This window comes from Tamandua tetradactyla, chromosome Y (assembly GCF_023851605.1).
Source record: "Tamandua tetradactyla isolate mTamTet1 chromosome Y, mTamTet1.pri, whole genome shotgun sequence".
In the NCBI taxonomy this organism is placed as follows: domain Eukaryota; kingdom Metazoa; phylum Chordata; class Mammalia; order Pilosa; family Myrmecophagidae; genus Tamandua; species Tamandua tetradactyla.
Window position 1 is genome coordinate 7,858,673 of NC_135354.1, and position 26,872 is coordinate 7,885,544.

The 26,872-nt window shown below is 37.7% G+C and overlaps 1 protein-coding gene and 1 pseudogene across 1 annotated transcript in view; one reads left to right on the forward strand and one right to left on the reverse strand.

The window, feature by feature from the left end:
- Positions 1-26,872, forward strand: part of LOC143672490 (uncharacterized) — a 69,375-nt gene that overhangs the window by 17,376 nt on the left and 25,127 nt on the right. Inside the window, 3 exon segments of the mRNA XM_077147123.1 lie at positions 99-855; positions 938-1,374; positions 2,381-2,384. Coding sequence (XP_077003238.1) covers positions 99-855; positions 938-1,374; positions 2,381-2,384 — 1,198 coding nt within the window.
- LOC143672554 (chromobox protein homolog 3 pseudogene) lies at positions 7,191-7,741 on the reverse strand (annotated as a pseudogene).

A 26,872-nucleotide genomic window follows, 5' to 3' on the forward strand; every position in this document is an offset into this window, starting at 1 on the left:
ATTTTAATTGGAGAATGTCACTGATTGATTTAGAATTCATATGCACATGAATTAATATTTATGGACAAACCTCTTACACTCTTTCATTTACATCCTAGAGGCAGAATTCTCATTTTCAAAAGAATGGCATTGTATGTAGTGAATTTCCAGAAGATTGTACTCACAGTTCCAGAGTGACTCAACATGTACTAACTCACAAGGGAAGGAAACCCTACCTCAGCAATCTATTTGGAAAAGCCCTCGATGACCAATCACCTTTTAATCAACAAAAGCTTTTTCACACTAGAATTAAGTCATATGAATGCCATCTAACTGAGAAATCCTTTGTTCAAAACTCTGGCCATACACATTACAATGGAACGCATGTTGGAAAGAAGACCTGTGAATATCATCTTTGTGGGAAAGCCTTTACTAAATAATCTGAACAGAGACAACATGAGAGAATTCACACTGAAGAGAAATATTATGTACGTTGTATATGTGGTAAAGCCTTCACTCTTCATTCTTATTTTGGTGTACATGAGAGAATTCACACTGAAGAGAAGCCTTATGAATGCCATATATGTGGAAAAGACTTTACTCAGTGTTCTTCCCTTAGACAACATAAAAGGAATCATACTTGGGAGAAACGTTATATATGTCATCTATGTGGTAAAGTCCTCACTCAGTATTCTGGACTTAGATGACATGAGAACACTCACACTGGAGAGAAGCCCTATGACTGTCATCTATGTGGGAAAACCTTCAGCTTTCCTTTTTATCTTAGAGTACATGAGAGAATTCACACTGGAGAGAAACCATATGAATGTCATCTATGTGGGAAAGCCTTCACTCGATGTTCTACCCTTAGACAACATGAGAGAATTCACACTGGAGAAAAACCTTACATAAGTCATCATGTGATAAGCCTTCACTCAATGTTCTAGCCTTAGATGACATGAGAGCACTCACACTGGAGAGAAACCCTATGAATGTCATCTATGTGGAAAAACCTTCAGTTTTTCTTCTTATCTTAGAGTACATGAGAGAATTCATACTGGAGAGAAACCATATGAATGCCATCAGTGTGGGAAAGCCTTCACTCTTGGCTCTTATCTTAAAGCACATAAGAGAATTCACACTGGAGAGAAACCTTATGAATGTCATCTATGTGGGAAAGCCTTCACTCAATGTTGTGCCCTTAGAAATCATAAGAGAATTCACACAGGAGAGAAACGTTAGGAATTTTATCTCTGCAGTAAAGTCTTCACCCATTATTGTAACCTTAAACAGAATAAGAAAACTCACACTGGAGGGAAACCTTATAAATGTCATTTATGTCAGAAAGCCTTTACCCATTATTCTAACCTCAGAAAACATAAGAGAACACACACTGTAGTGAAATCTTAGAAATGTCATCTATGTGGGAAAGTCTTTACTTAGTGTTTTAACCAGAGACAGGTGAGTTCCTAAAGCATTCAGCCTTGGCTAAAGGACAGACAGTCTTCAGAGTTCCCAGGTAAAGGAGCTCATGTGCTAAAATCCTAATCAGTCATATGGTAGCAATGGTTTCTTGTAATCCCTATTCAGTACTTTATGTTGGAAATTTCATTGGGTTGTCTGCACAGAGATAAGACTCAATCATTTATGGGTATTAAACTTGATTAGCTGGAGGTGTGTCTCCACCCATTCTATGTGGGTCTTGATTAGCTTACTGGAATCCTATAAAAGAAGAGACATTTTGGAGACAGTTCCATTTGGAGAATGAAGAGAGAGCAATAGAACCATGAGAGAATGAAAGAGAGACCCACAGTGTCCACCAGCCAAAGGTCTTTGGAGATCAAGAAGGAAAATACCCCATGCAGAGCTTCATGAGACAAGAATCCAGAAGAGGAGGTTAGCAGATTTCACCATGTACCCTTCCAGCTGAGAGATAAATCCCGAACACACTGCCCTTCTTGAACCAAGTTGTGTGTCCCTGGATGCCTTAGATTGGACATTTCTATAGATTTTATTTAATTGGCCTTAAAATGTAAAGTTGCAACTTGTTAAATTCCTCTTTTTAAAAGCAGTCCCATTTCTAGTCATCAGACACAAGGTTTTCACAATTGCACAATCACATTGTGAAATTTATTATACAATCATCTTCAAGAAATATGGTTACTGGAATACAGCGCTACAGTTCCAGGCACTTCCCTCTAGCCACTCTAATACACTCTAAACTAAAAAGGAGATCTCTATATAATGCATAAAGATAAACTCCAGGATAACCTCTCAACTCTGTTTGAAATCCTTCAACCACTGACATTTTATTTTCTCTCCTTTATTCCACTTTTCAGTCAAGAATATTTTCTCATTCTCTTGATTCTGAGTTCCAGCTCATTCTATCTCACATTGTTAGGGAGGTTTCCACCTCTGGGAGTCATGTCCCATGTAGAGAAGGGGAGGGCAGTGAGTTTGTTTGCCATTTTGGCTAAGACAGAGAGAGAGAGACCACGTCTGGCCCACAAAGGAGATTCTCTGGGGGTGATTCTTAGGCCTAATTTTAAGTAGTGTTAACCTATCCTTAGGCAGGATAAGCTTCTTATAAAGAAATTCCAAGAATGAGATCTTGCCCTATTGATTTAGTTGTCCCCACTGTCTTGTGAGAATATCAGAAATTTTCCAAATGGGTAAACTGAATTTTCTACCTTTCTCATCATTCCCCCAAGGAGACTTTGCAAATACTTCTTTATTCACTGGTAAAAATCACTCTGGGATTTATTGGAGGCATCACACTAACCTGGAAAAACCTTAAAATAATGTCCTATTCAAAGCTTTCAGTTATGTCTATTCCTCTTTTCACGTTTTCAGTGTTTGCCTCATGTATTTTGGAGCACTCTGGTTAAATACATAAATATTTATGATTGTTATGTCTTCTTGTTGAATTGTTCCATTTATCAATAACAGTTTCCTTCTTTTTCTCTTTTAACTGTTTTTTATTTGAAGTCTAATTTGTTGGATATTAGTATAGCTACTCCTGCTCTTTTCTGATTGTTGTTTGCATGAAATCTCTTTTCCCAGCATTTCACTTTCAACCTGTTTGTCCTTGCATCTAAAATGTGTCTCCAATAGATAGTCTATTGATGGATCCCGTTTTTAATCCATTCTGTCATTCTGTATCTTTTGATTGTGGAGTTTAGTCCATTGACATTTAGTGTTATTATTGTAAGGGTATTACTTTCTTCTACCATTTTGTCTTTTGTATTTTTTATGTCTTTTTTCCACTTTTTAACTTTACTGATAATTTCCATTTCTACACTCTTTTCCACACCTCTCTCTCCTGTCTTTTCCTATCTCCTTCTAGTGCTCTCTTTAGTATTTCTTGCAGAGCAGATCACTTGGCCACATATTCTCTCAGTGATTGTTTTGTCTGAAAATGCTTTAATTTCCCTTTCAGTTTTGAGGGAAAATTTTGCTGGATATGGAATTCCTGGTTGACAGTTTTCTCTTTTAGAATGTTAAATATATCATGCCACTGTCTTCTCAATTCCATGACTTCTGCTGAGAAATCTACACATGGTCTTATTGAGATTCCCTTGCATGTGATGGATTGCTTTTCTCCTGCTTTCAAAATTCTTTGCCTTTGACATATGACAATCTCATTAGTAAGTCTCTTCAAGTATATCTATTTGGATCTATTCTGTTTGGGGTACACTGCAGTTCTTGGATTTGCAATTTTATGTCTTTTATAACAGTTGGGAAATTTTCAGTGATAATTTCCCCCATTAGTCTTTTCCCTCCTTTTCTCTTCTCTTCTCCTTATAGAACATGCACAACATGTATATTAATGAGCTTCTTGCTGCCATTCAATTTCCTGAGACACTGCTGATATTTTTCCATTCTTATCTCTATATTTTCTTTTCTTGTCAGATTTCTGATGTCCCATCTTCCAATTCACTAATACTTTCTTCTGCCTCTTGAAATCCAGCATTGCCTCTTGAAATCCAGGTTTCATTTTTTTTCATCTGTTCTACTGTGCCTTTCATTCTCATAATTTTACAGACCATCAATTCTGGTTTCTTTATACTCACAAGTTCAGTTCTCAGCTTATCTTTTTCTCATCAAATTCCACTATATATTTCAAGGATTAACTAGTCTGCATTTTCCATATTTAATTTGGAAATCTCTTCCTCTAAGTATCTAAATTCATGGATTTTATGATCTGCCTTCCATCCAAAGCCAGTCAATATTTCCATGTTTGTTGCCAGTTTAAAGCAAGGATCACCTTCCTTCTAGTTTGCAATAACACATGCATCATTTTTCTAAGGTGTTTTAGAGGAATGTTTCAATTCCACATTTATACCAACAGTCTTTTCAAAGAATTCTAGGCTTTCTCTATTAAAATCCTCACAACTCTTCCAAAGCTTCCCCTGATCCATTTAAGCATTCTAATATGTTTGTTATTTTCAAACCACAGCAACACCCCACTTCTTTCATATCAAAATCTGTTTTAGTTTGTTGAAGCTGCCAGAATTACAGCATACCAAAGTGTAATGGTTTTTAAAAGGGGTATTTATTAAGTGGAAAATTTACAGTTCTAAGACCATGAAAATGTCCACATTAAGGCATCCAGAGAAAGAAACTTTAGCCCCAAAGAAAAGGCTGATGAAGATCAGGGTTCCTCTCTCAGGTGGGAGAGCATGTGGTGACATCTACTAATCTTGTCTCCTCATTTCTTAAGACTTCCCTGAGAATATTTTCCTTCTGCTCCAGAGGTTTCTAGCTGTGTAGGTTCTGTTGGTACTGGTTACTGTGTTGATTCTGGTGACCCTAAGATTTTTTCAAAATGGTTTCCTCCTAAAGAACTCTAGTAAACCACCCTATCTTGAATGGGTGAAGACATCTCCATTGCAACGGTCTAATAAAAATTTGCCACTGACAGTTGGGTGGGTCAGATCTCCATGGAATAAATCAGAAAGTCCCGCCCAGCAATATTGAATGAAGATTAAAGGAGATGGCTTTCCTGGGGTACATAATAGCTTCAAACTGCCACTATTACTGTATAGTTTTAAAATTATCTGTTAAGAAAGTGAAAACTTTGAAACCTGTACAATAAAATTTATCTGTTCATCTAATTTTTACATTTTCCATATAAATTCCTTCTTTCTATCCAAATCTTGAGAATCTTAAAAATGATATTCATCTAACTACTTTGAATAAAAGAGAATTTTAAAATGAATGCACAATTGTAAAAGCTATTGTTTTTATTAGAAATTGTGTCCTGAATGCTGTGTCACATTTCTCACTATTTTTTGAAAAAATATATTTATTTCACTCTCAGAAAGGCTAGAGCACCCAAAAAAAGCCTAGGCAGAATGTACCTCAGAAAACTAAACAAATATGAGAATGTATTAGAACCAGAATAACAGAAAATTAATGTATGAAAAGATATCTAGAAAATTTTTGCCACATTTGTTAAGTGTGGAAATATTTTAAATAACTTTTCTAAAATTAGGAAAAAATAGGGTGGTTTAGATAATATATAAAGAATAAATATTATGTGACATTTTATTTGTAGTTGCCCTGAATGGTTTGGGAAATGACAAATAATGGCCACTTGGGGAAAATCTATTGGACATCTGAGAATATACAGATTATTGTCAAGGCTTGAGATCCAGGGCTTAGGGCTTCCTCCAGTCTCATATTTCTGCTATCAATTTTAAATATTGAATTTCATTTGTTTGAAGATCACTGTCCCTGATCCCCTATTTTTTAATAATAGGAAGCTTAAAGAAAGACAGTGATACAACCATTGTGCTTTCTTTTCATGTGAAGAAATATGCACAGACGGTTTCAGTTGTTATCCTGAAATCCAAGTGCTAAAAATTCAGAAGAAGGATAGAATCCATCTTTTTTGCATTGACCTACTCATCTCAGAAAGTGTGAAGGTTAGATGTGTCATCTTGACCAAATGATTATGTGTAGTTGTCTGGTCAGGCAAGATCTGGCCAGAATGTTGCTACAAGGGTATTTTGTGGATGGTTGATAAACAGGAAGACCAGTGTATTAAATCATCAATCAACTGATTGCTTCTGTGGCTTATTACATCTGTGTTCAGCTAAGTCATGTCCCAAAATGTGATCATCAAATCACTGAAAAATTTTTAAGGAAGAAGAGAAACTCACTGCTTCTTCAGCCAGCAAGCCTCACCTATGGAATTTTTCAAACCCTTCATCAGACCTGCCAGATTCACATATTTTGGAGTCTTCCATTCCCATGGTTCATGAGAAACATTTAGATGTCTCATATTTGCAGATATCTCTTGTTGGTTCTGGTACAACATGGTACCAGAAGCGATTCTTCAGAAACAGAATTTAAAAATGGGTTTTTACAGTGAATTTTTTTATCTGAATATACTCAGAGGCACTAATGACTCTGTTTTCAATAATCAAGATGACACTATAGTTCATTAAAAGAGTTTGTGTAAGAGATACTCAAAATATCACCATTAGATTCTCTTAATTGTACACTTATCATTATGCAAGGCTCTGGGTGAGAGTGTTTATGACACTTGTGCTGTTTTGAAAAGATTATGTGCCCTAGAAAAGCCATGCTTCAATGCTAATCTGTTTTATGGAGGTAGCATTAACAGTTTCTTTTAATCCCCATTCAGCACTACAGTTTGGAAACTTGGTTTGATTATTCCCATGGAGATGTGACTCAGCCAGTTGTAGGTATTAACTTTGATTAGATGCAGATGTGACTTCACCCATTCCAGGTGGGTCATGTTCAGTTTACTGGAATCCTTTACAGGGAAGCATTCTGGAGAGTATGGTGAGAGTGAAGAGAACCAGGAGAGCCACATAGACCTTTGGAAAACACCACAGAGGGAGCTTAATGAAACAAAAGCCTGAAGAGAAAGGTAGAAGTCATTGTGATGTTCAAAATGTGCCTTTCCAATTGAGAGAAAAACTCTAAACTTCATTGGACTTTTTAAAATTTTCTGATAAATGATGCAACTACAGAAAGCTTTTATTTATTCAAAGTAACCAGTGGTATTGATGCAAAAACAAAACAAAACCAATAGCCACCAAAATACCTAACAACTCTCCCAATAATACTACTTCAAAACAAGCATAGGAAACTTGATTTCCAGTAGAATATTCTTCACACTAATAAATCAAAAAACCCAAGACCCAGATTATATATATATAAAGCAACCCAAACCATTATTGAGCTTCATCTTCTGGACAAGAATGCCAAGTTAGTCTCTCTTCATAAAAAGCAATTGCAATTTGAGGACACTTCATGTTTGCCTCTTTGGCCAGCACCAAGTCTGCCTCATCTGAATCTTTCCATTTCATGAGAAACATTAATTCTCCACTGCTGTCTGTGCAACCAATTATTTGTTCAGGATCAAGACCGCTTGCAAAGCCTCTTGGTTTGTCAGCAGCATCTCTTTTCTTCTTTGATTTGCTGTCATCAGATTCACTGTCAGATAATGATTTCCTTTTTCTACCATCTTTTTCTTTACCAGCTTTTTGAGAATTAAGTAATGCTTCAATTAACTCTGGGCATCTAAATTTTCTTCAGGCTCCCAAGTATTGTCAGCATCTGTAAATCCCTTCCTCTTCAGGAAATACTCCACCTTCCCATTTACTACACATTGATCCAGTACTTTTTCCACCAAAAATTCTTCAGGTTCTGCCTCTTCTACTTTTTTACTCTTTCCATTCTGCTTATTTCTCATTTTCTGCAATGTAGTTTTATTGGGGGCCATTTTTATTTCAGACTTGAAGAGCTATTATTCACCATGTCTGAGCTGCTCCATGTCCTGGGTATGCAGCCTCTCCAGCCCTGCCTGCCTCCAGATCGAGCCATTCATTGGCCTTTCTTAAATGAAGGTCACCTCTCATTGGTGCCATAATTTGAACATTCTTATAGACTTGCTTTAATTGGGACACTTTGAAGGTCTTAGAACTGTAAACTTGCAACTTAATAAATTCCTCCTTTTAGAAGTAATTCTGTCTCCCATATATTGCATTCTGGCAAATAACAAACTAGAATAACATTTTTTATGGAGTTCTGTGGAATTAAGAGGTATAATGTTGTTGGCTGGTTGTTAGATATGCTGGATAGTAATGAGGGAAAGGGATGAGCTGAAGACTTTAAATTTGAAACTTAAGTGCTGAATTAATTACATAAATTTTCCATATTTGCCCTGAAAAAAAATTTTATTTACTGTGGTTGTAGACTTGAGGTCTCTGTAAACCAGTTGCAAAGCAGCATTGTGTGAATAGAAGATTTACAACATGAACTGAAATCTCAACCTTGAAGCTTGTCTACTGCTAAAGTAAGGACTTTGATTGGAAAATAATGGGATCCTGAAACCTGAGATTGAGATATATGACTTGATAATGATGCCAAAGGGGAGGCAGATTCCTTGGAATCTACTGAACCTTGTCTAGATAGAATTTTAATGGATTTCCTTGAAGAAAGATGCTCCCAACCACCAGCTTGCCTTAAGAACACAGTTTTTCAGTGTCCAGTCTGCCCAGAAGAGTCTCTCATCCAACCTACACAAAAGGAGATTAATCCTTCAGTGCCTGATAACCCTGTAACCACCTCTCCTGTGGAAAGAGCCCTCTCTCCTCTGTCTGAAGCAAGTAACCCTGTTTCACCAGAGGAAACTGCAATGAAATACACTGAGGTAATTGGCTTGAAAGACACATCTATTTATTTTCATGACCCACCCCTGTCATTCCTTTTATTCAAGATTGATAACTAGTAAAAAGTCCAGACAGGCCAGAAAAATGAGGTGCAAAGTGGGATCCATGAGGAGGTATGGTATACATCAAAAGAACTTCATGCATTTTCCAACCTACATAGACAGAAATCATGGGAATATGTGTGGGGATGGATATTAAGTGTTTAAGGAAGGAATAAAAAGTTGGTTCAACTTATTGAACTTACTGATATGAGCCCACTAAGCAGAGATTCTTCTTTCAATGTTATTGCTCAAGGGGTTAAAAAAGGTATTATCTGTTTGAATGGTTGGATGAAATGTGGATCAAAAGGTTGCTGACATTTCCTGAAGTCAAAATGCCAGAACTGCTGAGTATAATGCAGATGAGGAGATCCACAGTCTTACAGCAATTGTAATGTTAAAGAGGAGTTAACATGAAAGACCAGCTCACCCACCCTAGGAATGACTAGAGGACACATCTTTCACCAAATACTTGAGAAACAAATTTGTGTGACTTACTCCATCATTCCTGAAGAACTATGTAGCTGCACTTCTCTATAGGTCAGACCTTACTGAGGGAATTGCTGTCACTGAGCTGGAATCCTTAAATAGAATAGAGATGAATGGATCCCAAGTTGGCCAGAGCCATGTGTTCATAGTTAATCACCATAGACAAGGTGTGCATGGCTAACATAATAGACTGCAGACTCAAAGCAGCAATCAAAATAATGCACTGATTTGTGGCATTGGCTTGTAGATCATTGGTTACCTAGAAGTAAAATAGATGGTCAGTGTTCTAGTTTGTTAGCTGCCAGAGTGTGATATAGCAGAAATGAATGGCTTTTAAAATGGGGTATTAATTTCCTAGTTTACAGTTCTAAGGCCATGAAAATATCCCAATTAAAGCAAGTCTATAAAAATGTCCAAATTTTTGGGGTCAACAAGAGGTTACCTTCACTCAAGAAAGGCTTATGAAGTTCGTTGTTTTTCTCTCTCAACTGGAAAGGCACATAGTGGACATGGTGATGTCTTCTAGCTTTCTATCCAGGGTTCTTGTTTCATGAAGCTTCCCCAGGGGTTGTTTTCTTTTTCATCTCCAAAGGTCATTGGCTCCTGGGCTCTCAAATTCATTGTTCTATCTCCCTCCAAAATGTTTCCTGTTTTAAAGGATTCCAGTAAACTAGTGAAGACCCACCTGGAATTGGTGGAGTCACATCTCCCTACCACACAGCCATGTCCTTCCCCACTACTGGGCAACCATGCTCACAGGTACCAGCATAGAATCCCCAATCTGCAACTATACGTGCACTGCAATGCATCACCACGATGTTGTGTCCCATCCTGTTTGCTAAATCCTGTTCCACATCCATCTCACAAATACAAGGCTTTAGACTATTGAATGAAATCAACTAGCAAAGTAAACCAAACAAGATATTTACATGCCAGGAAAGAAAATGAAGATCATTAAGCACATCACAATGCAGACAGATCCAGAGGTGACACAGACATTGGAAAAACTAATCAAAGCTGTTCATACAACTGTAATAAATAAAATAAAAGGGATGGCTAATGACATAGATGAGATCAAGAAGGGAAAAAAGGAATTTCAAGGAATAAATAGAAAAAAGCACATCACAGAGATTAAAGGTGCTGTAGAACTAATAAAAACATACTAGTGATACACAACGGCAGATTTGCAGAGGTAGAAGAAGGAATAAGTGAACAGAGGACAGGACAATTGATTTCAAACACTCAAAACAGGAAATGGCAAAAAAGATGGAAAATTTTGAATTGGATCTCAGGAAATAATGGACAAAATGGTGGAGTCAAATATAAAAATAATTGGTCTCCCAGAAGGAGAAATGAAGAGTAAAGTGCTAGGAAGATGAGCTGAGGATATAATGGGGGAAACTTCCCAACCCTTATAAAAGACATAATTATACAAGTTAAAGAAGCTCAATGAACTCCAAATAGAATCAATCATAATAGGCCTTCCCCAAGACATATACTAGTCAGTCTGTCAAATGTTAAAGAGAAGTAGAATATCCAGAAAGTAACAGGAGAAAAACAATCCACTACATACAAGAGAAACCACATAAGACTGAGTTTAGACTAGTCAACCAGCATCATGGAGGTGAGTAGACAGTGGGATGACATATTTAAGATTCTGAAAGAGGAAGATTTCCAGCCAAGAATTCTGTACTAAACAAAATTGTTCTTCAAAACTGAGAGAGAGATTAAAATTTTTGCACACACAAAAAATCCTGAAAAATTTGTCAACAGGAGACCAGATTTACAAGAAGTACTAAAGGGAATTCTGCCAGTTGAAAAAAACAGGGGAAGGAGATCTAGAGGAGAGCACAGAATTGAAAAGTAAAACTTTCAATTTGCAGATGACATGATACTATACTTGGAAAATACCGAGATATGTACAAAGTTACTTAAGCTAATAAACAGATTCAGCAAGGTGGTAGGGAATAAAATTAATGTGTAAAAATCACTGGCATTTCTATACCCATGCAAGAATCTAACTGAGGGGTCATTTAAGGAAAAAATTCAATTCAAAATAGCAACTAGATGAATCAAGTACTTAGGAATGGACTAACTAGAGCTATAAAAGACTTGTCACCAGGAAATTACAGAACATTGCTGAAAGAAATCAGAGAAGATCTAAACAGGCAGAAAGACATTTCCTGCTCATGGTCAGGAAGGTTAAATATAGTTAAGATGTAAATTCTACCTAAGTTGATCTACAGATTCAATGCAGTACTAATCAAAATTACCACAACTAACTTTGGAGACTTGGAAAAGCTTGTTACCAAATTCATCTGGAAGGGAAAGAGACCCTGAATAGCTAAAAGCATTATAAAACAAGAAGAATGAATTGGGAGGATTAGCATCCTGATATTAAACCTTATTACAATGTCTCAGTAGTCAAAACAGCATGGTAATCGCACAAAGATAGAAGTATTGACCAATGGAATTTAAATGAGAGTGTAGAAATAGACCACCAAATCTAAGGTCAACTAATATTTGACAAGGTTCCAAATCCACTGAACTGTGACAAAGTAGTCTTTTCAATAAGTGGGCATGGGAGAACCGGATATCAATGGTCAAAAGAATGAAAGAGGACCCTAACCTTACACCCTATACAAAAATTAACTCAGAATGGATCAAACACCTAAATATAAGAACTAGCATCATAAACCTTCTAGAAGAAAATTTAGGGAAACTTCTTCAAGACCTGGTTATAGGAGATAGTGTCATAAGCTTCACACCAAAAGCACAAGCAAAAAAGAAAAAATAGATAAATGAGAACCCCTCAATGCTTCTGCAACTCAGAAGATTTGGATAAAAAGGTGAAGCCAACTGAATGGGAAAAAACATTTGGAAATCACACATTGGAAATGTTTTGATATCCTATATACATAAAGAAATCATACAACTCAACAACAAAGAACCAAACAACCCAACTATTAAATGAGCTTAAGATATGAATAGGCATATTTTCTGAAGATCAAATACAGATGGCTTGAAAACACATGAAGAGATGCTTATTTCCATAAGCTATAAGAAAAATGTTGAACAAGACAACGATAAGATATCACCTCCAACCTATAAAGAATGGCTGCTATTAAACAAATAGGAAACTATAAATGTTGCATAAGATATGGAGAAGTTAGGATGCTTATGCACTGCTGGTGGGAATGTATAATGGTACAGCTCCTATAGAGGACAGTTTGGCAGTTCCTTAGCAAACTAAATATTGAGTTACCCTGTGACCCAACAACAATACTACCTGGTATATACCCAGAATAGCTGAAAGCAGTGACACAAACAGATATTTGCACATTGATGTTCATAGCAGCATTATTCATAATTACTAAAAGATGGAAACAATGCAAATGCCTATCAACAGATGAGTGGATTTTATATACATATGATGGAATATTATTCAGCAGTAAGATGAAATGACATCCCAAAGCACGTGACAGGATGGGTGAGACTTGAGGACATAATGCTGAGTTAAATAAACCAGACACAAAAGGATATACTACATGACTCTTCTTTTATGACTATGGTAAATGTAATATCATTGGCTTATAATACAAATTATAGGGGACTTAGAGATGCACAGAAGTTAGAGATGGGTGAATGATTATCCAATGAGGTTGAACTCTAATGTAAGGGAATAGATAGAAGTGAAGGTGTCTCTTTAGTGGGTCTATAAATAATATTACATATTGAAAGTGAACAAGATTGAAAGGCATTGTATAGACCTATGTGTCCTACTGATTAATACTAGAAATATAAATAAGTTCTTGCAAGAATTGCTTAAAGGTATGATTCATGTACAAAGACTGTTTATGAGATAGAGTGGAAAACTGCTATTGCAGTTAAGGCCATGTTTAATAGGAAAAAATCAGCAGTACCACAGCAACAGCAGAGGTAAATAATGTGGAGAGTGACAAGAGTTAAGGGGAGGCTCAGATATCCTATTTGGTTAGCGTGTGCTTATTGGTTATCTTTCTCTTGGGAATAATGAAATTATCTATATTTGAAAGTGTCAGTGGACTGTGGACTTTGGGCATTATACATGATGCCTAATGAATGCAGGTGGCTGAAGGATGCATTGACTGAAAACCATATTGAAAAACAGTGGTGGATATATATGATTGAATATTGTGCTAGTACAAAAAGGAATGAAGTTGTGAGGCATGCAAAAATGTGAATAAACCTATGGGACATTTGGTGAGGCAAAAAAAACCAGAAAAGGAAGAACAATTATTGTATGGTCTCCTTCAGAAGATGCTTATAAGAAAACAGGGGTCTAGATTGCAAGCTCTTATAGTGGACTCATTTAGCCCAGAGTGGTAGTTATTATTTCTGAATTTTGAGAGGCTTCTAACATAACTGTAATCCAGTATTTAGAGATAAGAACAAAGCTGATAAGGTCGGGATTAAAGTAATTCAGAACATAGGGGTAAGGAAGACATCATCTATATTTTAGAACCATACCTGATCTTTGAGACCAAAGGAAGGAAGTGTATTTTCTCTAGAACCTAAGTTTTCTGTAGCACATAATCTAACTCAACCTGTCTGTATTGCTCATTTGACAATCAAAACATAGGGACTGCAGAATAAGAATGAAGGCTTTTAATCCTGTATAGCTTAATGTAATGCCTGGATACATCCTAGAACATATTAATTAAATAATCAGCATTAGCAAAGTCCTTTGGAATATGGGAGAAAAATATGAAACTATTAAATTTTACCATAAGGGAATCCCCTGATACTTTGTCAAACATTAGGAACACCCAAATCAATAGGCCGAGCCCTTGATATAGAGGATTTCTCTTGTGAAGCTTATGTATGTAGTGGAGAAGTTTAGCATACCTATAGGTATGCCTAAGAGTTATTTCTGCAGAACTTTTGTAACTCAGATGTGGCCTCACTCTCTCTAAATCCAACCCTGTAAGTGAAACAATTGCCCACCCCCCCCTATGTAGGACATGACATACAGGGAAGAAAGTCACTCTGATTGTGTGGGGCCTGACTCCCAGGGATGAATCAAGCCCTGGCACCATGGAATCAACAATTCCATCCTGACAAAAAGGAAGTAAATAAGTATAACTAATAAAGTATCAGTGACTGAGAGTTCAAATAGAGTGGAGAGGCTAATCTGGAGATCACTCTTTTGCAAGCTTCAGTTAGACATTGCTACCTGTCATAACTTGCCAAACCACAACCCAAACCATTCCAGCCAATCCTACCAGGCACTGAAGGCAATATTTAAGATTCTACAAAATTTCCATGCACAAAGGTAACTTCCCAGTGATGTGGGATGCACTGAAAGAGAGACCACACAAATCAAAACTGCAAGCCAATTTGGAGTCTTTATTAGCTGGCTGGCGACTGCCTCAGAAACCTCCAAGAAAGACGATTCAGAGAGCAGCCCCCAGAGATTTTCAAGGTTTGTGCTTATAAAGGCTAAAATCATGCTATGGGTTTTGGTTCATAGAAGCAGAAGAATGCTGTTAGCCATTGCCAAAACATATCCATTCTCACAGTTTCTTTGCATTGGTTATTGTTTAACTCTTGGGGACATTCCGCCCCAATGGTGTGGGGACTCTCCCTACTTGGGCCTGATTAATTGCTCCTGCTTGGGCCTGATTAATTGCTCCTGGCTCTCCACACCAGATCCTAACATTCCAAATGGAACCTTGGACCAGAAAAGTCCTGAAACCTAGAAGACCTAGCCTCTCCAGAACATCAGCTAGTTCCATCTCCCTACCCCATATTATTGACAGACCCATCCAACATGAAAAATCCAGAATGTCCATAGCCCAATTACCCTTAAAGAGAGGGATAGAAAAGATCAAAGTTTAAGGTGGAGGTTATAACTAATGAATATGGTTGCTGAATCATTAAATTGATATTTTTTTAGCTTCCAGTGTCTTAGAGCAGTTAGAAGTGAAAAATTAAAAAAAATTTCCAGGCCAAACTCTGAAATCTGTCCTACAATAAATTGCTCTGTGCTATGAAATTTATTACTTGTTTGTATATATGTTATTTTTCATGCACACATGCACACACAAAGTCAATTGTGATGATAAAAAAGTATTTATTCCTTCTAGCCTTCTATTTTCTGTAGCAACTAGAAGAAAAAGTCTGAGAGGATGGTATGTGGCTCATAACAAACTCTGGTTTCTTTCCTGTAACTACATGTTGAAAAGTGGTTGGAAAACTATTGCTTTTTCCTTTATTTATTCTGTATATATGTTATAGCGTATGTGCTGGTTTGAAAGGAAGTGTGTCCCCTAGAAAAGTCATGTTTTAATCTTAACCCCATTTTGTAAAGGCAGCCATTTCTTCTAATCCCTATTCAGCATTGTATGTTTGAAACTGCAATTAGATCATCTCCCTAGAGATGTGATGTAATCGAGAGTGCTTGTTAAACTGCATTAGGTGATGACATGTGTCCACCCATTTGCATGGGTCTTAATTAGTTTGTGAAGCCCTATAAAAGAAGAAATATTTTGGAAATTGGAGATTCAGAAAGAGCAGAGCAGAATGATGTAGCCATGAGAAGCAGAGTCCACTTGCCAGCGACCTTTAGAGATGAAGAATAAAAACCTCTCCCAGGGAGCTTCATGATACAGGAAGCTGGGAGAGAAAGCAAACAGATAATGCCTTGCTCACCATGTGCCATTCCAGCTGAGAGAGAAACTGTGACTGTGCTCACCATGTGCCTTCTGACTTGAGAGAGAAACCCTGAACTTCATCGGCCTTCTTGAATCAAGGTTTCTTTCCCTGAATGCCTGTGATTGGACATTTCTATAGCCTTGTTTAATTGGGACATTTTCTCATCCTTAGAACTGTACACTAGCAACTTATTAAATTCCTCTTTTAAAAGCTATTCCATTTCTGGTATATAGCATTCCATCAGCTAGCAAATTAGAACAGTGTACAATTAAAAAATGTTTTAAAAATGTTAATACCCACAATTGGTTGAGTCACATCTCTGAGGAGATAATCTGATAAACTTTCCAATCTACTGTGCTGGATATGTATTTAAAGAAATAGCTACCTCCACAAGATTGATAAGGAATAAAATGAATTTTCTAGGGTATATAATCCTTTCAAACTGGCACAGGCAGTCTACTAAATTCTTGTTTGAGATATACAAGCAGAAGAATTCTAGGGCAAGTTAATAGAAGTCTAACTTTATTTACAAAAACAGAGTCATGACCCATTAATCAATTCTCAGACCTGAGACAGTTTGTAGACCTTGGCTCCCAAATGAGGAGAGGGATGGGTATCCTTGGAGAAAGGCTCTTTAACACTGCTCAAAATTTATACTGTTAAACTTCCTTCAGCCTTCCACAAGGAAACATATGACCTCTTAACAGGTTGATTGTGCACTTGGGAAAAGAAAATGATCAGGTATTTCAGGGATTATTGGGTATTGACTCTGAAGTGACACTAATACCAAGAGACCCAAAACATCACCCTGGTCCACCAGTAAGAGTATGTGCTTATTAAGGTCAGGTTATCAATGGATTTTAGCTCAGGTCAGTCTTACAGTGGGTCCAGTGGGTCCCCAGACCCATTCTGTAGTAATTTCCCCAGTTCCAGAATGTATAATGGGAAGTGACATTCTCAGCCACTGGTAGAATCCTGCATTGTTTCTCTGACTATTGGATTGAGGGCTATTATTGCAGGAAAGATCAAGTGGATGCCACTGGAATTGCACCTGTAGTGATTCAGAACCAATACTGTATTGCTAGAAGGATTGCAGAGATTAGGACTAGGACTGATCTCTTGAAGGAAGCAGGATTGGCGATTCCGTCCATATCCCATTTCAACTACCCTATTTGGCCTGTGCAGGAAACAGAACTTTGTTGCTTCATATGAAATTGAGCTTGAAGGATATTAAGGAATGATGAGAAAGATAGAATGAAAGACAGACAACCAGACAGAATGAAAGATAGAATGACAGAATGACAGACAGAATGAAAGACAGAAACAGATGGGTTCAGGAGCTGTGAAGCTCAGTGATAACAGACCAGAGACATCAGAAAACTTTATTCTTAACTGGTTCCTGCTTATATATTGCAGGGTTCATGTGACAAAGAGTACACCTGCGCCTGGTGAGAATACAGAGTGCTTACTTAAGATGGCCATAAAGGACGTGGGGTTAAGACAAAACAAACATTCTCTCTCTCCCAGACTGTTCTCCATTAAGCAAATAACTGTCTCCTCATTTGTTTGCCACCACTTTAAGGCCAGCTGCTCCTAACAAATTCTGCAGGTCTTGTTTTAACCCTTGGCTCCTACAGAACTTTGAGGATGACTGTGTGTTATCATGAACTTAACCAGGTGGTAACTCCATTTATACCTGCTGTTCAAGATGTGATTTCATTGCTTGTTCAAATCAACACTCACATGGTACCTAGCATGCAGCTGTTCATGTGGCTAATGCTTTTTATCAATAGCTGTCAGTAAGGACCATGAAAAGCAGTTTGCTTTCAGCTGGAAAGGCAAGAAGTATGCCTTCACTATCTTGCCTCAGTTTCAACTCTTCAGCTCTTGTCCACAGGGAAGTTCATTATTTTTTCTTCCCATGAGGCATCAAACTGGCCCATTATAGAGACGATATCATTTTGATAGGATTTAGTGAGCAAGAAGTAGCTGCTACTCTAGACTTATTTGTAAGGCATTTATCTGTCAGAGGATGGGAGATTATTCCAACAAAAACAGAGTGGCCTTCAATCTCAGAGAAATTTCTAGGTGTCCAGTGGTGTGGAGCATGTCAAGATATCTGTTCTAAGGTGAAGGATAAACTGTTGAATCTGGCCCCACCTAGATGAAAAAGTAGACACAATGCCTAGTTGGTATCTTTGAATTTTGGGGACAACATATTCCTCATTTGAGTTTACTACTCTTGCCCATTTATTGAGTAATCACAAAAGCTGCTATTTATGAGTGAGAATCAGAACAAGAAGAGGCCCTCTAACAGGCCAAGGCTGTTGTGTAAGTTGCTCTGCCACTTGGGACATATGACACAGTAGACAAAATGGTGCTGGAAATTGTAGTGTAATTAGGGATGCTGTCTGGAGCCTTTGGGAGGCCCATATAAGAGAACCACAGTGCCAACCCTTAGGAATTGGGAGCAAAGACTTACCATTTGCTTTCATTCTGCTCTGGGGATTTAGTAGAGACATAATATTTAGCCATATACCGCCAAGTTACCACAGTATGTGAAATGACTATCATGAGTTTGGTGTTGTCTCACCCACCAAGTCATAGTTGGGCACTCACGACAACACTCCATCTTAAAATATAAAAGGTATATAAGATAAAAAGCTTGAGCATGTCCTGAAGGCATGAGTAACTTACATGAGGAAGTGGCCCAAATGCCCATGGCTTCAGTCATGTCACTTTACCTTCTTTTTCCCAGACAAGAGCTATGGCCTCTAGGGGCAGTTCATTACAGTTAGTTGGCTGAGGAAGAGAAAACTTGGGCTTGGTTTACAAGTGGCTTTGCATGATATGCATGGAACACCCATAAGTGGACAGCTGCATCACTACAACCACTTTCTTGGATTCCTTAAAGAGAAGTGGTGAGGGGAAACCCTCACTCTGGGTGGAACTTCAAATAATCGGTGTACCTGGTTATTCATTATTTTAAGGAGAACTGGCCAGAGGCATGTATACTGATCATGGGCTTTTGCTTATGGTTTGGCTTAATGGTCAGGGGACATGGAAGGAACATTATTTAAAAATTGGTGACAAAGAAGTCTGAGAACAAGTATGTGTATAGACCTTTCTGAATGGACAAAGAATGTGAAAATATTGTGTCCCATGTGAATGCTCACCAGAGGGTGCCTTCAGCAGAGGAAGTTTATAATAATCAAGTGGATAAGATTAACTGTCCTGTGGATACAAGACATCCTTTCTCTTCATTCACTCCTGCCATTGCCCAATGGGTTCATGAACAAAGTGGGCATGGTGGTAGAGATGGAGATTATGCATGAGCTCAGCAACATGCTTCCACACACCAAGGCTGACCTGGGTATGGCCATGACTAAGTGTCCAATCTGCCACCAGCAGTAATCCACACTCAGTCTCCAGTATGGCACCATTTTCTGAGGTGATTAGCCTGCTCCCTGGGGTAGCAAGTTGATTGCATTGGACAATTTCCATCATGGAAGGGGCAATTATTTGCTCTACTGGGAATAGACACATACACTGGATGAGGTTTTGCCTTCCCAGAATGCTACACTTCTGCAGAAACTTCCATCCATGGGCTTATGGTATACCTTATCCTTCATCTTGATATTACACACAGTATTTCTTCTGATCAAGGAACCCACTTCATAGCAAATGAAGTGTGAGAATGGGCTATGCTCTCTGGTCTTAAGTGTTTCCCATCATGTAGAAGCAACTGGATTGACAATGTTGGAATAGTCTTTTGAAGATTCAATTATGGTGCCTACTAAGTGGCAGTACCTTTCAGGGCTGGAGTGATGTTCTTCAGGAATATGTTGCTATTTCTCTCATAGACAGGATTCATGGTTCCAGTAATCAGGGGCTGGAAATGGGAATGGCACCACTCACTATCACCCCTAGTGTTTCCCTAAGAAAAATTTTCCTTCCTGTCAATGAAACCTAAATCTCTGCTGCTCTACAGGTCTTAGTTCCCAAAGTAAGAGTGTTCCTACCAGGAGACACAACATTGATTCCATTTAACTGGGAGTTAAGACTGCTACTTAGCCATTTTTGGCTTCTCATGCCACTGAATCAACAGGCATGAAGGAGGATTACTGTTCTGTCTTGGGTGATTGAACTAACAATCAAGGGAGAAATAGGACTGCAACTATATAGGAGGTAAAGAAGAGTTTTCCTGGAATGCAGGAGATCCTATAGGGCGTCCCTTATTACTACCATTACCATGATTAAAATTAATGGAAATTTGCAACAACCCAAAGGAAACAGGATAACCAATGGCCCAGAAACTTCAGGAATGTAGGTTTGGAGCACACCATCTGGCAAAGAACCATGGCCAGCTAAAGTGCTTGTTGAGTGGGAAGGGAACATAGAATGGGTAGTAGAATGAGGTAGTGATAAATGTGAACTATGACCATGCGATAAGGTAGAGAAATGAGATCTTTAATTGCATGAATACTTTCTCTCTGTTTAGTTATGAGTATGTTTGCATTTTTACATCAGCAAATATCTTATTTTCCTCTTATCACATGACACAAGATGTATAGTTCACATCATAGTTTTTAAGTGATAGAATATGAAGCTTAAGAGTGAATTTTAGAAGATGGCAGCTTAATAATGTGTACATTTTAGTTCAGCCTCCAGAACAACTACTGAATAACCAGAAACAGTACAGAACTCCTCCCAGGGCCACGCCAATGACCGGACACACAACATACACCAGTCTGGACCAGCTGGATTGGCTGCAATTCCTCCTGAACTGTGAGTTTCCCAAGCTGTGGTGGCCAGCACCTTTCTCCAACAGCCTGCTTCCCAGAGGGGAAAGGGAAAGACTTCACCAGCATCAGGGGCTGAGCCCAACCAAACACCAATTGTGGCATTAATTAACAAATTTTGACTACTAAAAATAGGCCCCCAGGCTCAGGTGAACCTGGTCAAAGTGGAGGTTGCTCATTTTTGCCCCAGTGCCAAGAGGGTAAGGCTGATGGAAAAAGAAAAAAAGAAGACAGAAACAGAGGGTTTTTTGGCTGTGTTTCTCCAAAGCTTAATTGCATTTGGATATAGTGGCAGGACTTCTCAGGTTGCAACTGTCCAAAGCATAAGCAGAAACAAGCTCATTTGAGGGCTTGTCTGGAGACTGTGCCTTCCCAAGGGAAAGGGTGAAGCCCAACTCAGGTGGAATCACTCCCTCAAGGAATTCAGACACCTAGGGTTTGGAAATTTGAAGCCATTAAAACCAGCCTACAACCTTTCTGCTGTCTCCACCATGCACCCAGCAGGCAGAGTCTGCCAAAGTTAAAGACACCACATTATCTTATGCTGGTGGGACCTGCAGGCAGACAAGCACCACATACTGTGCAGGATAAGAAAAACATAGCCCAGAGATTTCACAGGAAATTCTTTCAACCTGCTAGGTCTCACCCTCAGGGAAAACTGATGCAGGTGACTCTTGCCTCCTGATAGGAAGCCAGTTTGGGCTGGGAAAATCCAGCTGTGGTCTATAATACCTAAGTAGATCTTCCTAAGTGTGGGTGGAAAGTTACCATACAAGCAGGGCAAGAAACTAGAAAACAAGAACTGAAAAATTCTCCTCTGTTAAACAAAAGTTAAGCTAGAGGTCCAGATAAAGCTGGACTGAATGCCAAAGAACAAAGAGACAACAAATTCATCCAGCAAGAAAACCCTAGGTAAAAGAAGTGAAAGCAATCTCCAGAATAAACTAATTAAGGTAATTAAATGCTTAGACATCATCAAAAAAAAAAACAAATCACACTAGGAAAATTGAAGATATGGCCCAGTCAAAGGAACAAACCAACAATTCAAATGACATACAGGAGCTGAAACAATTAATTCAGAATATATGAACAGACATGGAAAACCTCATCAAAAACCAAATCAATAAACTGAAGGAGGATATAAAGAAGACAAGGAATGAACAAAAAGAAGAAATAAAAAGTCCAAAGAAACAAATCACAGATCTTAGGGGATTGAAAAGCATGGTAGAAGAGATGAAAAATGGAAACCTACAATGGTAGATTTTGAAAGACAGAACATAGGATCAGTGAAGTGGAGGATGGAACATCTGAAATTCAGCAAGAAAAGAAAATAAAGGAGGAAAAATGGAAAAACATGAGCAGGGATTCATGGAACTGAAAGACAATATGAAGCACATGAATATACGTGTTGTAGGTGTCCCAGAAGGAGAAGAGAAGGGAAAAGGAGGATAGAAACTAATGGAGGAAATTATCACTGAAAATTTCCCATCTCTTATGAAAGACTTAAAATCACTGATCCAAGAAGTGCAGCATACCCCAAAGAGAATAGATCCAAATAGACATAATCCAAGACATTTACTAATCACAATGTCAGAGGTCAAAGAGAAACAGAGAATCTTGAAAGCAGTAAGAGAAAAGCAATCCATCATGTACAAGGGAAGCCCAATAAGACTATGTGTAGATTTTTCAGCAGAAACCATTGAGGTGAGAAGACAGTGGGATGATATACTTAAATTATTAAAAAAGAAAAACTGCCAACCAAGAATTCTATATCCAGCAAAATTGTCCTTCAAAAGTGAGGGAGAAATTAAAACAGTTTCAGACAAAAAATCACTGAAAGAATTTGTGACCAAGAGACCAGCTCTGCAAGAAATACTAAAGGGAGCACTAGAGACAGATATGAAGACAGATGAGATAGGTGTGGAGAAGGGTATAGAAAGGAAGACTATGAGTAAAGGTAAAAGAAGGAAATTTAGATATGACATATAACATCCAGAAGGCAAAATAGTAGAAGAAAGTAGTACCCATGCAGTAATAACACTGAATGTTAATGGATTAAACTCTCCAATCAAAAGACATAGTCTGGCAGAATGGATTAAAAAACAGGACCCATCTATATGCAGTCTCTATTAAAAGGACGTGAGGACAAGGACACAAATGGACATTTACACACCAATGTTTATAGCAGCATTATTTACAATTACCAAGAGATGGAAACAGCAAAAATGTCCATGAACGGACGGTTGGCTAAATAAACTGTGACATATACATAAGATTGAACATTATGCAGCTGGAAGACAGAATAAAATTATGAAGTGTGTACCAAGATGGATGGACCTTAAGGACATTATGCTGAGTGTGATTAGCCAGAAACAGAAAGACAAATACTGCATGGTACCACTGATATGAACTGACATTAGTGAATAAAACTTGGAATATTTCATTGGTAACAGAGACCATCAGGAGATAGAAATAGGGTAAGATATTGGGTAATTGGAGCTAAAGGGATACAGTTTGTGCAACAGGACTGAATATAAAAACTCAGAAATGGACAGCACAATATTACCTAACTGTAATATGATTATGTTAAAACACTGAGTGAAGCTACATATGAGAATGATAGAGGGAGGAGGGCTGGGGGTATAAATTAAATCACAAAGAAAGATAGATGATAAAGACTGAGATGGTATAATCTTGGAATGCCTAGAGTGTATAATGATAGTGACTAAATGTAAAAATTTTAAAAATATTTTGCATGAGGAAGAACAAAAGAATGTCATTACTGCAGGATGCTGAAAATAGATGGTGATTAATATTTTAAAATTTCAACTTGTGTGTGAGACTAAAGCAAAAAATGTTTATTTGGTACAAATTTATATTTTGACCAGTGCATCTCCTAATATAACTTATGTAGATAGTTGGTTGAACACTTTAAGTACATGGAACTTTATATAGGACATGATATTTTGTGGGTTTGTCTAGATTATGTCCTGATGAACACCAGAGTAATTTGATCAGTGAGTGGAAACGTATTTGCAAAGTCCCCTTCAGGGAATGGTGAGAATGGGGGAAAACTCAACTTCCCGAAGTTGAATTCTTGATATTCTCATAAGCAGTGTGGATAGCCAAAGATATAGGCTGAGCCCCTAGTTTTGGGGTTTGTTCATATGAAACTTAACCCCACAGGGGATAGGTCAAGCCTGCATAAAATTAGGCCTAATAGTCACCCCCAAGACAGCCTCTTTTGTTGCTCAGATGTGGCCTATTTCTCCAGCCAACACAGCAAGCAAACTCACCACCCTCCCCCTGTCTAAGTGAGACATGTCTCCCAGGGGTGTGGATCTTCCTGGCAACATGGGGCAGAAATCCCAGAATGAGCTGAGATTCAGCATCAAAGGATTGAGAAAAACTCTAGAATGAGCTGAGACTGAGCATCAAGGGATTACTAAAACCTTCTTGACCAAAAGGGGGAAGAGTGAAATGAGACAAAGTATCAATGGCTGAGAGATTCCGACAGAGTTGAGATGTTATCCTGGAGATTATTCTTATGCTTTGAGTAGATATTACCTTGTTATCCAAGATGTAATGGAGAGGCTGGCGGGAATTGCCTGAAAATGTAGAGCTGTGTTCCAGTAACCATGTTTCTTGAGGATGATTGTATAATGATATAGCTTTCACAATGTGACTGTGTGATTGTGCAAACCTTGAGTGTGATGCTCCTTTTATCTACCTTGTCAACAGATGAGTAGAATACATGGAATAAAAATAAATAATAGGGGGAACAAATGTTAAAATAAATTTAGTTTGAAATGCTAGTGATCAGTGAAAGGGATGGGAAAGGGGTATGGTATGTAAACTTTTTTTGCTTTCTTTTTTTTCTGTTGGCTTTTTATTTCTTTTTCTGAATTGATGCAAATGTTTTGGGAAGTGGTCATGATGATGAATATGCAACTATGTGATGATATTGTGAATTGCTGAGTGTATGTGTAGAGTGGAATGAGCATGTGTTGGGAATATTTGTGTTTCTTTCTTGCAATTTTTTTAATTAATAAGAAGTTTTTAAAAAGGGAATTTTTCCTAAGTACATGCATTCTATTCTGGAAAGATGTAGTGCATTGATGGTTGTACACAAGACAATTGAGCATTATTAGGCAAAACATGTTTCTGTTTTTGGTATTCTATTTGGAAATTAAGCATGTTTCAAAGTGATATTGTGTAGCTGCCAGGTTAACACGGGGTGGACTTGGATGATTATGTTCTGATGTCAACTCAGCCAAGTGATTATGCCCAGTTGTTTGGTCATGCAATCACTGGCCTGACTGTTGTTGCAACAATATTTCATGATTGGATGATAAACTGGAAGGCTTGTGTATTAAATCATCAGTAAGTTGATTGCATCTGTGGTTGATTACATTTGCAATCAACTAGGCAAATCTCCCATAATGAGGCTGTCCAATCAATTGAATGTTTTTAAAGAAGAAGAGAGACTTTTTCACTCCTTCCTCCACTCATCCTCTCCAGTGGAGTTAGTTCAGACACTTCATTGGAGCTGCCAGGTTCACAGCCTGCCCTGTGGATTTTGGACTCTTCCATTCCCACAGTTGCATGAGACACCTTTATAAATCTCATATTTATGGATATCTTCCATTGGTTCTGTTTCTGTAGAGAATCCTGACTAATACAGAAAGTTATATGTTTCTATATTTGTGAATATAATATACAAGGGAGGAATTGACAAAGTAAGAAAACATCACTTTAAATAATGCTTAACCGGGATTGAATACAACTGTAAGCAAGGTTCCTTATACTAAAAAGGGCTAGGAAGATTCATTAGACTTTTAGCTCAGTGAAAAGCAGAAAAACACATAAATTATATAAATTGCTTGATTAATACTGGTTTGCTCCTAATTTTTACAGACTGTAATTTGAAGAAGTGTTCCTTATAATAAATTGGTTCCACAAGGAAATGTGTTCTATCTGCACAGCTCTACAATGCTACTACCATTAACTGATGAATATAATACATCATCTATAAACGATTTGCTGAAAGCATTTCATCAATATTTAATTTTCCCAATAGAGCAATCCTTAATATTTACCAGGATCACTGACACCGTTTATTTTTATCAATCATAAGGTAAAATTTTAATGCAATTTATGTGTGTATAGCATGGCTTTGCAAAACTTCTTGTTCTATAATATATAGCATATATGCAAAATAGCAATACATTTCAAAGTATAGTTTAACAAGACACAAGGAACAAATTTCAAAGTATAGTATGGGTTACAGTTCCAAAGTTTCAGGCATTTCCTTCTACCCATTCCAGCGCACTAGAAACTAAGAACAAATATCTATATAATAATCCAATAATAATAATCATTTGTCAAATCCTATCTTCTCTGTTTATAAATATTCCACTCATTTGATCATGCCCTAAATTAAAATATGGGCAATGACAGTTCCAACATCCCCATGTCTAAAATGGATGTTGACATTATGGGGTGGAGGGATACAATTGTCCAATGTTCTTGGAGAGAACCCTGGGTGTCAAGGATGTTTTAATTTGCTAACTGTTACCAGAATGCAATATATCAGAAATGGAACAACGTCAAAAGGTAGTTTATTAAGTCACAATTTGTAATTCTAAGACCATAAAGATGTCCAAACCAAGGTATCCAGAGAAAGATACCTAGACTCAAGAAAGGACAATATCTGTCACAAAGGAAGTTCATATGGTTGGTGTCTGCTGGTCCTCATTCTCAATTCTGTTCCTTCCAGCTTCTAGTGCCATGTCAGTTTGAAAGGATGTATGTACCCTAGAAACACCATGTTTTAGTCCTAATCCCATTTTGTAAAGCCAGCTTTTTCTCCCAACCCCTATTCAGTACTGCATGTTTAAAATTTAATTAAATTATCTCTGGGGAGATGTGAATCAGTCAAGAATGGTTGTTCAGCTGGATTAGGTGGAGATGTATCTCTGCCCATTCCAGGTGGTTCTTGATTGGTTTAATGGAATCCTATAAAAGAGAGCACATTTCAGAGAAAAGGAGAGAAACTGAGAGTATAGATGTCACAGCACCCTGAAGTGGAGAGTCCACAAACCAGACACTTTTGGAGATGAAGAAGGAAAATGCCTCCCAGAGAGCTGGAGAAGAA